This window comes from Triturus cristatus, chromosome 7 (genome assembly GCF_964204655.1).
Source record: "Triturus cristatus chromosome 7, aTriCri1.1, whole genome shotgun sequence".
NCBI classification, from domain to species: Eukaryota; Metazoa; Chordata; class Amphibia; order Caudata; family Salamandridae; genus Triturus; species Triturus cristatus.
In genome coordinates, this window is record NC_140590.1 from 238,312,311 (window position 1) to 238,326,078 (window position 13,768).

Consider the following 13,768-nt stretch of genomic DNA (forward strand, 5'->3'; position numbering starts at 1 on the left):
TTTATAGGTCCTGGGTACATGTAGTACCATCTACTATGAGCTTACAAGTAAATTAAATGTGCCAATGAGGTGTGAGCCAATTTTACAGTGTTTGAAGGATAGAGTCCTAAAGTCAACACAAACAAATTCAGCTAAAAGAGAGGGGTGAAGGGAAATATTTCAAGGGGAATACCACGCCGGGATGTCAGGTTTACCATCCATATTATTCTCCTTTTGAGGTTTTTTGGTTGTTGATCAAGGACATCTTAAGGATTTTGGGGGCCCTGGGCCAAACGTATTTTGGGGTCCTCTGTTTGGAACAGCCTTGAATTTATGATCCAGTTACAGCTCTTTCATGCCCTCTTTGGCCAGGTCACTGACAGTGCACATGCACCCTCGTCCAAATTTTAAATGTGTTTAAATCTAATATTCAGGGCTAATGACCTGTGTTTTCAATATTGTAATATAGCAGCAACTCACTAATATTACTACAAATAATCTCTGTGACCCCCTGCTATTTCTCATATGAGAGTTCCTGTTTTGATCTACAGCACACTTTTTGTGGCTGTTGCATGAAACTTAAATACAATATTTGTCTGAAAAATAGCTGTAATAGACTCTCACACATTTCCCACAATAAAAATAAATTAATGGAACAGACTATTTACAACAATCTGTTTAAGAATTATTCAAGGTCAATAGGGCAAGACTCTCTCGGGGAGGGGGGGGGGGCTGAAAGGCTGGGGTCCTTGGCCAGAGCCCACTTTGCCCATGCCTTAAAATGTCTCTGTTGATGTTTTGCACATGAGAATCCCACCTCATCTGTATATACATACTGTAAAATCACTGCATCTTTTTTGAAAGAATTTTAATTAATTCTTGTTATTATGTTATGGACTCTGTACTTGTATTCATTTATTATGCTGTGAACATTTGACATATTCCAAAATGAACTTGGGCCATGCACCAGGAATTAGCTTGATAAAAAATAAACTTAAATTGCAATAATTGGAATTATAGAAATTGCAAAAATTACAGTATATCAATAATTGTTTTCTCTAACTTGTTTCTTAAATCCTATATGAGGTCAAGATATAATGTGGACAAAGGGTAACAAGGTAGCAGCAAATGTTGCACCCCATTGCAGGCTGGGAATATACAGGTCATGTCATGAATACTCACACATACTGACCAGTACCATCGATATGGTGATTTGAACGATGAGAGTGAGGCTGTAGATCTTAACAAGCTTTTTCCATAGAAGGATCTCAAAAACTTCTGAAAAAAGAACACAACAAAGAAATGTATTTAGAATTTGAGATTAAAACATCATGTGATCTCCTTTTCAAAAAAGATATAAATCTGGATTTTGTGGTGAATTGAAAATGTCAGGTTTTCTGAAAGTCAGATTCCCACAAGCCTGTTAACACATATGTCTGAAGGTTAACCCAGAATAATTTATGATAAATTAGAAGGAAGTACGAAACAGAAACTGATTAATGCCTTTTCATGATTTAGTTATTAACTTGATAGTGACAATGTAAATTCTCAGAGGTTAACTGTTTAGAGAATTGTGATTTTATTAAAGACAAGGAGGCTAGTACTATGCATAACCTTTTATTTACCTCTTCTTAGCAGCATGTAAAAGCTTCAAATAGAACAACCGAAGCACTGCCGGACTAGCCATAGCGGGCACCGGGCGTTTCCCCTGTAGGCCGCTAGGGTGGAGGCCGGTTTTGGGTCTCAGGGGGACCGTTTTTGTTACCGGGGGCCGGCAATATCACTCCCCCGTAACAAAATCGGCCAGAACTGGCCTTCGCAAACTGCTCGGCTGCACTCACCCTCACCCCAGGGGGGGGAGCAGCTGAGCAGTTTGCCGGGGCCGATTTCTGTTCCCAGTCCGGCCCTGAACAGAAGTCATAGAACAATAGAACATCCACTGAGTATAGAAATCACCAGGGGACGCGCTCACCTGAGGACACCAGTGCCGTGAGGGGAACGGCTTTACATCGCTCATCCTTCCACTGCCACCGGACATTCAGCCGTGAGGGGAACGGCTCAGGCGCATTCCAACAGGATCCCGCCGTGAGGGCAACGGCGTCAACGGCCAAACTACAACCCCCAGCAGGCAATGCCTGACGCTTGCTGGGGACGTCATCGCGGCGCCTGTAGGCGCGATATCAGCGGAGAAGCCCTCCCGCAGTGCGGGACGCGCGCGGGAGTGCCTGGGGAAGCACGGGCCAAGGGCAGGCCCATCTGCGCCCATCAGTGGCCGGAAGAGGCAGGGCTTGTCCACCCCCCTAAGTCCTCGAAGGGGAGTAGGACACGCCCTGGAAGTGGACCCCCTCAAATCCTCACCAAGGTTAGTGACATAAGGCCCCCTGGCCACCTATAATTGGCCACTAAATGAATCCCTCCTGCAAATATGGGGATGCGAGCCAGGGCGGGAAAGCCAAATGTAGCCCCAGTACAGCCCGCCTCCTCTATCCAAAAGACATCAATAGACCGGATGCTCCAGAGAGCCATTGGCGTAGTGGCTAATGGAATTGAACTAACTGAAAGGCGACTATCCCTCACACCTATTCTTGCTGCACCTGCTAGTCCACTTGTATTAACAGACTCCCTCCTCATCACGGACCAGGAACTAGCCTTATGCGACACAGGACCCTCCGTAGAAAGCAGGGTGGACGTTTTTTACCCAGGGGGGCCCGCCCAAAAAAAGGAAAGACTAAAGCCATTGTATCTAGAGGGCCTTAACAAAAAGTTCCAGCCCCTGAGACTCCTACCGCCGCGAAAGCTAAAGATCATAGTCCCCTATCTAATGGAGGCCCAGAACAGCCAGCCTGGGTCACGGACGTGGTTGTAGACATGCAGGTCCAAATAACGACCATAGTGAGGGACGAATTAAAAAATGTATGGGATCGGGTTGATAAACTCACAAAACTAGTAGAACGATGGGTGGATAGGACTGAGGTGATCTTGAGAGAAAAGGAGTCGGTCAACACATTGTCCCCCAGCTCGTGAAAGATAATACACCCCCCCTAACAAAATACCACAATTAAATCAGGAGAAGGAGGGAAAGCAATACAGCAGCCCTAAGGGGGTGGAGAAAGGAAATATTACTTATGGGCAGGAGCTTAAGCAGGGAGCACAGAAAGAAAAGGTTAATGCTGGGGGGCTGTCGGAACCTCTGAAAGCTCCTCCACTGTTGCAAGGGACAGGCAAAAGAGCAGGCCACAGGAGGGATCCTATGAGGCAGGGACAGCCCTTCCATGCATTAATCTATCCCCAGCCTCAATCCCTTACATAGTCATTTTAGCTGGAGTCCCTGAATTAAAGAAAGGCATTAGGGAATCCTATTTGATTTGAAGAACAAATGCATCCATTGGTTAACTAATAACAAACAGTTTTCCAATAGAGATATAAATGAAATCATTATGATTCGTAGGGTAGGGTGGGTAGGTTGGAGACCAAAAGATATCACTGGCGACTGTGTTGTCATTAACTTTTGGAACAGGTGGATTGTAAACTACCTTTTAGATCACCACTTAGCCAGGCCTGGGAGATCTGTCAACTTATTGCCCCTAGGTTACTTTTATCCCTTTGGTCAGCATCTACAAGAGTCCAGAGGAGCTTATTACCCGAAGTGGGCAATGAACCAGAATATCCAATTTTTCACACCTCTGCAGGCGCAAACAACTCCATTATTTTTTAATATTCCAGTGAATAATAGGTTCAGCCCCCTTGAGGCAGTAGACTTACTAACGTAAGTGGTAGCCCCCATACAAGATAGATCTCAACCCAGCACGCGTACCATTCAGGCAAGAGGGACTGCCCAAAGGAGTGACTATTTAACACTATCTAAGGCCATAGTTCAACCTATAGAGGCGGGGAAAAGCAGTTCACCAGAGGATAAATCAAATCAAGATCTTGAGGGCACACAGAATTAAGATAAACCCCTTGCTGTCACGCACTCAAGTAAATCAGTAAACAAGGATGGAAAATTCTCTCCATCAGCTAGAAAAACATTTCTTTTTTTTAACATTTTTTTTATTTGTCAATGATTAGGTAATACATAGTACAATCAAATACATCAGAACAGTATCAATGCCGCATACCGCCAATATAAAAAAATTATATCACAGATAAGGTATTTAAACTAGGAGCACATAGGAAGAAATAAGTACCGAGATACATTCTAGAACCTCACCCTCTTATTTGCACCACATTAAGTATCCTAGAGTTTCCAAGAGGCTATCTAAAGCCAAGACCCCCATATTTTATGACATTTAACAACTGAACGTATGCCTCTTGACTTAGCCAGTTCCTGTTCCATATTATGTGTCTGTTGGACCAAGAGCCACCAATCCATCACATTTGGAGGCTTTGGCGATATCCATTCTCGAGCAATGATCAGCCTTGCAGAGACAAAATAGTTTATAGACCGCTACTTTTAGATCCAATGTTACTACAGCCCAACATAATTTCCCCTACTGTCAGGGGTATTTCTAACCCCAATTTCTGATGGATAATATTCTGGATTTCCTGCCAAAAAGTTTTTAGCTCCAAACACGTTACAAATATATGTTTGATATCTGCCTTATACAAATCACACCTTGGGCACTTCATCCTATCTGTAATTATATTGTTAACCGCCCAATTGGCTATCCTCTCAGGTGTATAATAGAGAAGACAGATCGTCCGATGTTGATGCAATTTCAGATTAGTAGAATGCACCACCTCTTTTATAATGCCCAATGCTTGTATTAAATTACTAGCCCCTACAGGAATCTCCAATATTTTACTCCATTGATCAGCCAATCTTCCACAATCATCTGCTCTGTTGCTGCTCAGCCATTTATAAACCTTACTAATCATAGATTCCCTTACTTTATCATATATGAAATTCCAAACCTCAGAACCAATTATATTAGTCAACTTCAGATGCTTTATAAAGTAGTCTCGGATCTGATAATATTTTAACAGCATATGATTTGGCAATTTATATATGAGTTGTAGTCTCTCGAAAGCGATAATACCATTAAAATCGAAAAGATCACCCAAGCATCGTACTCCCAATCTGATCCAACTTTTCCCCACCACATCGTGAAATATACTAGGTAAAGCAGGGTTAGAATACAGAGGGAATTTATCATGATATGGAGATATATTACCTTTATGCAAGATAGCCCGCCAGATATATATGCTATCCCGAGCGGTCTTAAATTTAACCCTTTTGAAATAATTAGGGTCCATTATTCTATACAGAAACATTTTACTTTCTTCCCCCAACATAAATGTATGAAAAAATAAAGTACTCGCAGGATTAATCAGACTACAAAAGTGACCAAAAAAAGCTGACCAGAAATACATCTTGAAATCCGGTAGCTCCAAGCCTCCTCGGCCAAATGGTAGTTTTAATCTTTCTATCGCTCGCCTAGATTTCTTGTATCCCCATATAAAGCTACCAATTGCCCCTTCTAATCATTTGAAAAAGGAGTTGGGGACCCGTAATGGAATAGAGCGAAAAAGATATAGAAACTTTGGCAGGATTTTCATTTTAATAATATTAATACGACCTATGATGCCTATCGGTCGCTTGTGCCAATTTTTAAATGATTTAATTGCATCCTTCAGCAGCTCCTCATAATTCAGAGTAATAATTTTCTCTATTTGTGCAGATATCCGCACCCCCAGATAAGCGACGACTGTACATACCCCCTGTATAACAGCTAACGGTTTCTGATTAATTAATATTTGGGTCTTATTAATATTTAATTTATACCCTGATATCTGACCAAACCCGGCAGCAGCCGCTGTTTTTTCCCCTAATGCTGGCCCTGGATCTGTAGAAAATACTGCCAGGTCATCCGCATAAGCGGTAACCTTTAAAGAAGTTGTTTCATTACTAAGAGCACTTATTCGGGGATTATTTTGTAGAGCACAGATGAATGGTTCTATATATAGAGCAAATAATAGGGGTGAGAGAGGGCACCCCTGGCGCGTGCCACAAGACACGAGGAAAACAGATGATAGTAAACCTGAATATGCTAATTCAGCACTGGGCTTATCATATAGTGCTTGTACCCATTTTTTGAAGTGACTGCCGATCCCAAAGGCATCGATTACAGCCCAGAGAAACTCCCACCTCACTCGGTCAAACGCTTTCTCAGCGTCTAATAGAATCATGCCGAGTGGGGTGGATGTAATACTGGCAACATCGAACGCTGGCACTGTCGTATTTACATGAGTAGTTGTATCTCAGTTTTGAATAAACCCATGTTGTTGGGGAGAAACCAGACTAGACATCACCGGAGCTAGCCGATTAGACAGTATTTTTGCAAATATTTTTGCATCAGTGTTAATGAGCGAAATCGGTCTATAAGACCCACATTCCTCTGCTGGTTTATCCTTTTTTAAGAAAAAGACAATTTTTGTCATGTTCCAGGAATCAGGGACCTGCCCATTAACACTGATAATCGCTATCGTCTGGCTAAAAAGGCTGCCTCAGATCATCCTTAAAGGTTTTTATAAAATTCTAGGGGAACAGAGTCTTCCCCCGCAGCCTTGTCCGATGGTAGAGCCCCAATTGCCATTTCAATCTCCTCCCAACGTATCTCTACATCCAGAGACTCGGCGATCTCCTCCCCTATACTTGGCAGGAAACATCCCTGAATATAATCCAGAATATCTACCTGCCTTGGCTGTATTGTAGAAGTATATAATACTTGATAATACCTCGCAAATTGCTCTAAAATCTGCTGTGGGTGCTCATACAGTCTACCAGCAGGCCCCCTAATGGTTGTAATGTGGGCTTTAGCTCTGTCATCAGCTACTTTATAGGCCAACATTTTCCCAATTGTTCCCCGTACTCATACTGTATCTGCCGATATTTATTATATTTAACCATGCTCTTCTCTGTAAGTGTTTTCTTCAGACTCAATCTAAGATTAATTAGCTCAAACCCCAATTGTTCTGACTCGCCCGCCCCCTTCAGAACTGCCTCCGCATGCAAATCTTCTGCCCTACGTATTGTAGAGGTTGTCTCCTTCAGAATCCCTTTATTAATTTTATTTTGGTCCCAGATATACTGTTGGGTATGCCCCCTAATAACGGCTTTAAATGTATCCCACACCACGAGGGGAGTGGTAGACCCCGTATTTTCTTCAAAGAAGCTTTTGATTTGTTCCTGGGTGCTAGCGATATAATCCGCATCTGATAAAAGATACCTAGGGAATGAAAAAAACTTGGTGGCCTATTCTCTGTATTGAATTTAAAAGTAAGAAGGATGGGATTGTGATCTGATGTTATTTTCGGGCATATATCTATTTCTGTAGACCATAATATTTGTGCAGACACCCAAGCCATATCTATTCTTGAATAGGATTTATGTGGGGCCGAAAAATAAGTATACCCTGGTAAGCTTGGGTGCAATGCTCTCCAGGCATCACTGATAGCCTGTAGTCGACCCAGTTCCCAGATTGCCCTATGTGTTTTCCGCTTCCTCTGAAATGCTCCCCTCCTTGTCGTATCAATTCCATAGTCCATAATACAATTAAAATCACCCATCACCACCCAATCCCCCTCCCAGTTCAAAAGTTCCATATTTATCTTTTCCACCACCGTAGGATCATCGTTGTTAGGACCATACACAACACAGAACACATATTTCCTCTCTTTTATTATAAACTGTGAGATAGCCCAGCGACCTCCCCTATCTGATGTTGTCTTACCAACTGTTACCCTAAACCGTTTGTTCTTTAATATTGCAACTCCGCGTATGGAAACACTCTGTGTAGAACATACTATAACCTCGAACCCTAACTGTTTTAGCAATCCCCGGTCTTTATATGATAGATGTGTCTCTGTTTGCATAACCACACTAGGATTATGCATTTTTAGCTCTTCTGCCACCAGTCGTCTCTTTATCCTGCTATTTAACCCTGCAACATTCCATGCTAGGCATTTAACCCCCTCCATATAAAATAAAATACCTACTCCTTTTAGTAGCCACCTTGCTTATCTGAATACTTTTATCATTACTTTCTACCCAATCATTGACCTTTTCTTCTTTAAACCCCCAACTCTCCAGAAAAACATTTAACTTAAATCTCAACCCAAGTACACTTTGCCAAAAAGAGTCCACATTAGATAGTATAACCATCAACCCCCCATACATGCCACTATAGTGCACACCCCAAGTCTGAAAATACTTTCTTGGAACATAGCAGGATTAACATCTAAACTGAAGAACCCTGAATGGGGACTCTTCATCGAACACCACGAAATCGGTATGTTCAGAGAAACATGGTCTAGGGATGAATTGAGTAGGCAGGGGTACGCTTTCTTTAGTATCCCAGCGATCCATACGGGGAGAGGTAGACCCTCAGGAGGATTGTCCACTTGCATTGGAGCTCATTTAGGCTGTGAGGCAAAATCTATTCAAAGTTCCTCTCGTGATTTCCTCTGTGTCCTTTTACCTTTTCAGTCAAATCTATCTGATTTCTTGAAATGCTCCAAACTAGAAGGTTGAGCAAACCTGATTCCACCACAGGATGTTCTCTTTCATCACCAACAGATACCAAGCTTATGTTCCCAATTTTTTTTGTTGAAAATATCTTTATTGGCATTTTATAATCATCCATGACATTGTACAGTAGGTATTAAATGATAAACAGTACAGATTGAACACAGCTTTCCAAATTCTTCCCACTTGGGCATTTACTGCGTATTACAAGACATTATTGCATCACATTTATTTAGTAGGCGGCATGCAATGTGTGTGGTTAAGAGACTTCTTGTTAATCAACTGCGCTCACCTATCTCTCACATGGGGGCTCTTGTCTGTTATAGCCCACCTATTTCTCGTGACATAGATGCTCCTGTTCATGCCATTTTTCTTACTCCCTGGGGCCTACTAACTGATAGGGAGTGCTATGGAATTCAGCGGCAGCTCCATGCAGCAAGGATGCCATAAGAATATCACTAATTAACAAAATAATAAAAGAAGAAAAGAACAACCTCAAACAGTGCATGTAGGTGCCTATAAGTCTGGCAGGATTTGTAGTGGGGTGGTTAAGTTAGTGTCCTCGCTTCATGGCAGGTCAAATCTAGCCTTTATAACTGTCGATCGGACCCCTATGTCCTTGTACTAAAATATGTATTATTATTGTTGTTGGGGGGTAAGGGGGGTGGTGACCCAGAATCAGCACATGGAGTGTCCCTGTCGTGTCGTTTGTTATGCCTCGCCCTCTCATTACCCCAGTGTCCGCGCTTTCTTACTCCGTGGAAGACCCACTTTCATAATTTTTGCTATTAGGGCGGCTTGGGTGGTCCCAGTTAAACAATGTGTCCCTCCATGCTTCTAGAATTGGACGCTGGTCATTCCTACCCAGCGCACTACCCTCTGCAGCAACCCACCCAGACACCTTTTGGATCCATGTGCTACTCTGTGGTCCCATGGCTGATTTCATTATTTTAGCGATTCGCCTCTTGACCAGTGCCAAGGACAGATCAATAAATGTATTCCCAACCTTACGCTTATAGGCTCAGTAGACACACCTCTGCCGAGTGATCAAGCGCACAATTTAGTGTGTCATTGATCATAGCTAGTACTGTTACCCAGAAACTTTGCAGCGACGCACAGCTCCAAGTCATATGAAGGAAATCTGCATCCAGTTGGCCACACCTCGGGCAGCCTCTTGGCTCTCCTCCAAAGGCGGCCTGGATGTGGTGCGGGTCTTGTATGTCATATGTACATAATTGAATTGCAGGTATTTGAGACGGGTGCTGCAGGAGATATTTTTGGAAGATTCCAATACTCTACGCCATTCTGAGTCAGTAAGTGTCCTATTCAGGGATCTTTCCCATCTACCCTTCAATTTCAGCATCGGAGACAGAGACGCCTCGAGAAGCGATGCATAGAACCACTTTATTTGGTGCCCTGCTGTACCCAATGTGATTAGTGAATGGAGAACCAAATGCGCAGCTGGCTCATCTCTTCCTGTTCACCACAGTCTCCTGAACGCCTGCACCATCTCCTCATATAGAAGGAACTGGCCTGGGGGAAGTCCGCACCACTCCACTAGTTCAGCAAAGAAAATTAAAAATGTGTCTAGGTAGCAATCTACCATTGGCTCTATCCCAGCCTCTGTCCAGGGCACCAGTTGCTCCACCCCCATGTGGTTCACCGTAGGACAACCCCACCAGTGGTAGTGTTGGGGAGTATCTCGGAGTGACCGGCAGTCTTGCCATGCATCTTTTCCAGCACTGTGGCCGTGTACTGTAACGTCGAGGTATATGAGACCTTCGTGGCCTGGTTTAGCAGTTTTGCCAGTATTTGGCCAGGTAAGTCCCATCCTGGTTCACCCACTCCAGCCATTGGGCTACCCATTGCAGCTGTGCAGCCAGCTGGTAATGTTCAATATCCAGCACACTCGGGCCATCAGTGATAGTCGTAATGTTCGAACGGAGGGCCCTGCCCACATTGCCCTCCCTCATGTCTTCCAATGAGTGAGAAATCCGGATACCCAAACATTTAAAGGTACTGGGAGTCCAGTTATATTCTACAGGGAGCTCCCCTGGTCTAAGGGCGGGCTCAGCCACTGGGAACAGATGCGTTTTATTCCGGTTAACCCGAAGGCCCGAAAGAGTCCCAAAGCTCTCCAACAGTCCGAAGTCAGTTCCTGCCCCCCTCACGGCATCTCCCAAATATATCAACAAATCATCTGCGTATAGGGAGATCGCGTATGTTCCTCCATTCAATGTAAGTCCCAGGCCCTACCCTCCCCGGAGAAGTAGCTCGGCAAGTGGTTCCACCACCAGCGTGAAGAAGAGTGGGGACAGAGGGCACCCCTGATGAGTACAGCGTGATACCATTTTTTGTGGACAAATAGTCTAACCCCCCCTTGACTCTCGCTGTGGGGAGAGTGTACCCACTTCAACCAGCCACCCCAAACCCCATTTTCTGCATGACTTCAAGCAGGTAGTCCCAATTCACCTTATCAAACGCCTTCTCCAGGTCAACTGAGAGGAAGGCAGTCGTGTCAAAGCTCGGGCATCGGAGTTGTAGAGCACTGAATATAATCTACATAAATTATACGATGTATTACGGGAGGGGATGAACCCATTCTGGTCGAAGTGAACGAGGTGTTTTATATGTGGGAGAAGCCAAATTGCTAGTATCTTACTTAGTAACTTAAAATAAGTGTTAAGCATGGACAGGGGCCTGAAGTATTTTACCCCTGCATCCTGGCCCGTAGTCTTAAGGAGCGGGATCACCAGTGCACACCGCATAGAGGACAGCAGGCGTCCCATGCGGAGAGCCTCGTTGTACATAGTCACCAGGCGGGGGCCAAACTATCCCTGTATTTCTCACAGAACTCGACAGGAAGGCCATCAGGACCGGGAGTCTTCCCACCTGCCATCAGTGTCATGGCACCCCTAACCTCCTGCAAGGTAACCGGGCCACCAAACTCATCTGCAATTTCGTCGTCAACCATGCAAAGGTATAGCGGGACCATGAAGCCGCTAAGCTCTACCCGGGAGGCGCCCCATGGGGCAGTGTATAATCATTCACAGCAATCCTGAAAGATTTTATTCATTTTATAAGCTCTGTAATCATGGGATCTAAGCCATTCCAGAGCCTCATCATATTGTTTTCGGGTGGTCCATAACTGAGTGTGCACCTGTGTCCCCGGCCCCTGCATATTATCTAGTGTACGCATTTCCCCCTCCAGATACAGAGGTTCTCTGTGCAGCTCCCTCTGTATTCCAACTGTCTGTCCCATGCAGTGTCCCCTCACCACCACCTTGAAAGCCTACCATTCTACCAATGCTGTTGCGGCTGTGCTTGTGTTCTCGATAAAGTATGTGTCTATAATGGAGAGCAAGGATTCTGCAAACGGCTTATCTTCTAGTGCCACTGGGTTAAGACTCCATGTAGGTATTGGGGGCCTCTGCCCATGAGGTATGTATGATATTAACAGGGGACTATGGTCTGAGAATGTAGGACCAAGGTATTCTGTGTTTCTAATGGAGGTACCTATTGCTGGAGACCACCAAAATGCATCCAATCGCGCGTGGAGATGGTGTATGTGGGAGTAAAAGGAATATTCCCAATCTCCTCCATGTTAGATCTTGCAATTCCTAATGTGCCATCCAATTCCACAGCCCAGCTGTGGTCCTGTGTGCCTGAGATCCCGGGAGGGGAGGGTGGGATCAATCCAGCTGCACATTCGCAATGCAGTTAAAATCTCCCCCAAACACCACCTGCCCCACCCTTATGTCAGCTAGGTGAGCGGAAAGGGAGAGTAAGTAAGACATTTGGTCCCGGTTGGGGGCATAGCTAGAACTCTCTGAATCATTGAGAATGGTGGGAACGCATAATCCTTCATACCTTGCCAATTGAGACTGACAGCATCCACTGCTAATGCCCTTGGGTTGGTCTCCAACTCACATAACTGTCTAATTGATTCTTCAACCATGACACTGACAAATATGGGCCTTATTTATGAGGCCTATGTCACTGTTGCATCACTTTTTTGTGAGATTTCACTATGAGTTCATTCTGTCAAATCCTTACGCTTGCTTCACAGCAGGTGTAAGGACTGATGCAGGCCCTTTTACATGGGACTCGCCTATGTGTAATGACACATGGCTGGGGTTGCGTCTGTTTAGAGACAAACTCCAGCAATGCATCATTACTCCACCACCAGGTACATCAGGATCCTTGATGTAACTGGTCAATTCTTGTGACATGGAGCGATTTACTGTAAACACGGCACATCCAAGGTGTCGCAAGGATGGTGCAATGAAAAGGGTCACATCGCTGTTTTCAACCAGTGATGCAACACTTTTCATAAATGAGGCCCTATGTCTCTAATGGACCCATCCATTTCTGAATATCCTGAAATGCTCTTGGCATCAGTTCTCCTTCCCTGGCAAATATTGCACGCTCATTCTTATCTTGTGCTCCATGCACCATTCCCAAAAATCCTTTGCCAATTCTGACAGTCTTTTTGACTTGATGCCTTCCAATCTGTTTATGTCACTACCGATATGTTGTCCATTTTCAAAAGAATCGTTCATCCATGTACCTGCTTCCTGAAACAGCAAATCGATAATTCCCCAGCTTTAATCTCCAACAATTTATATGATCCTTACTTTCCAGAATACTCCATCTCCCTCCTATTTCCTGACCATCCAACCTTGCTCCACATCATAAATTGCTTGCACCTGTCTCCAACACATAATCTGGTATTGCACCAAAACTTTCCCAGCCATTCCAAGCCTGCCAACTGTCCAACCACCAATTTAATTCCTCCTGTGCCTCTGAATTCTGCTTCACTTTGACTCCATACCACAGACCTCTGTTCAAACCTCTTGAGCCTTTGCAAAGTCCTGTAATTTAAAGGACCTGTACAAAATGTTTGACTCGATGAAGACAGAAGGCCAATTACCCTTAGTAATGCCTGCAAAGTTTCCTCCTGTTTCCTCAGTAAACCTTTCACTTCTTGTTTTGCCAATATAATTTTCCTGTCTGGCAACTGCAACTGAGCCTTCACAATGTCTGCTACAAATCCCTAATACTCCATATGCTGCAATGGCTCTATTATAGATTTCTCCTGATTTATTACAACTCCCAAATCTTCCAAAATTGCCTGAACCATAACACTGTGTTTTTGCAAAGTTTCTTAAATTCTTATCAATATTTCGTCCAGATAAATTGACAATCTCACACCTCTTTCTCTGAAGTAAACCCACTACTGGTCTCAGCACCTTTGAAAAA

The 13,768-nt window shown here is 44.0% G+C and overlaps 1 protein-coding gene across 2 annotated transcripts in view; it reads right to left on the reverse strand.

Annotated features, from left to right (window-relative positions):
* LOC146809301 (HLA class I histocompatibility antigen, B alpha chain-like) overlaps positions 1–13,768 on the reverse strand; it is a 362,969-nt gene that overhangs the window by 244,573 nt on the left and 104,628 nt on the right. For both annotated transcript variants that reach the window (XM_085616112.1, XM_085616113.1), the window contains exon 2: positions 1,162–1,257. In XM_085616112.1, the coding sequence (XP_085472238.1) occupies positions 1,162–1,257 (96 nt within the window). The remainder of the gene's footprint in view (positions 1–1,161; positions 1,258–13,768) is intronic.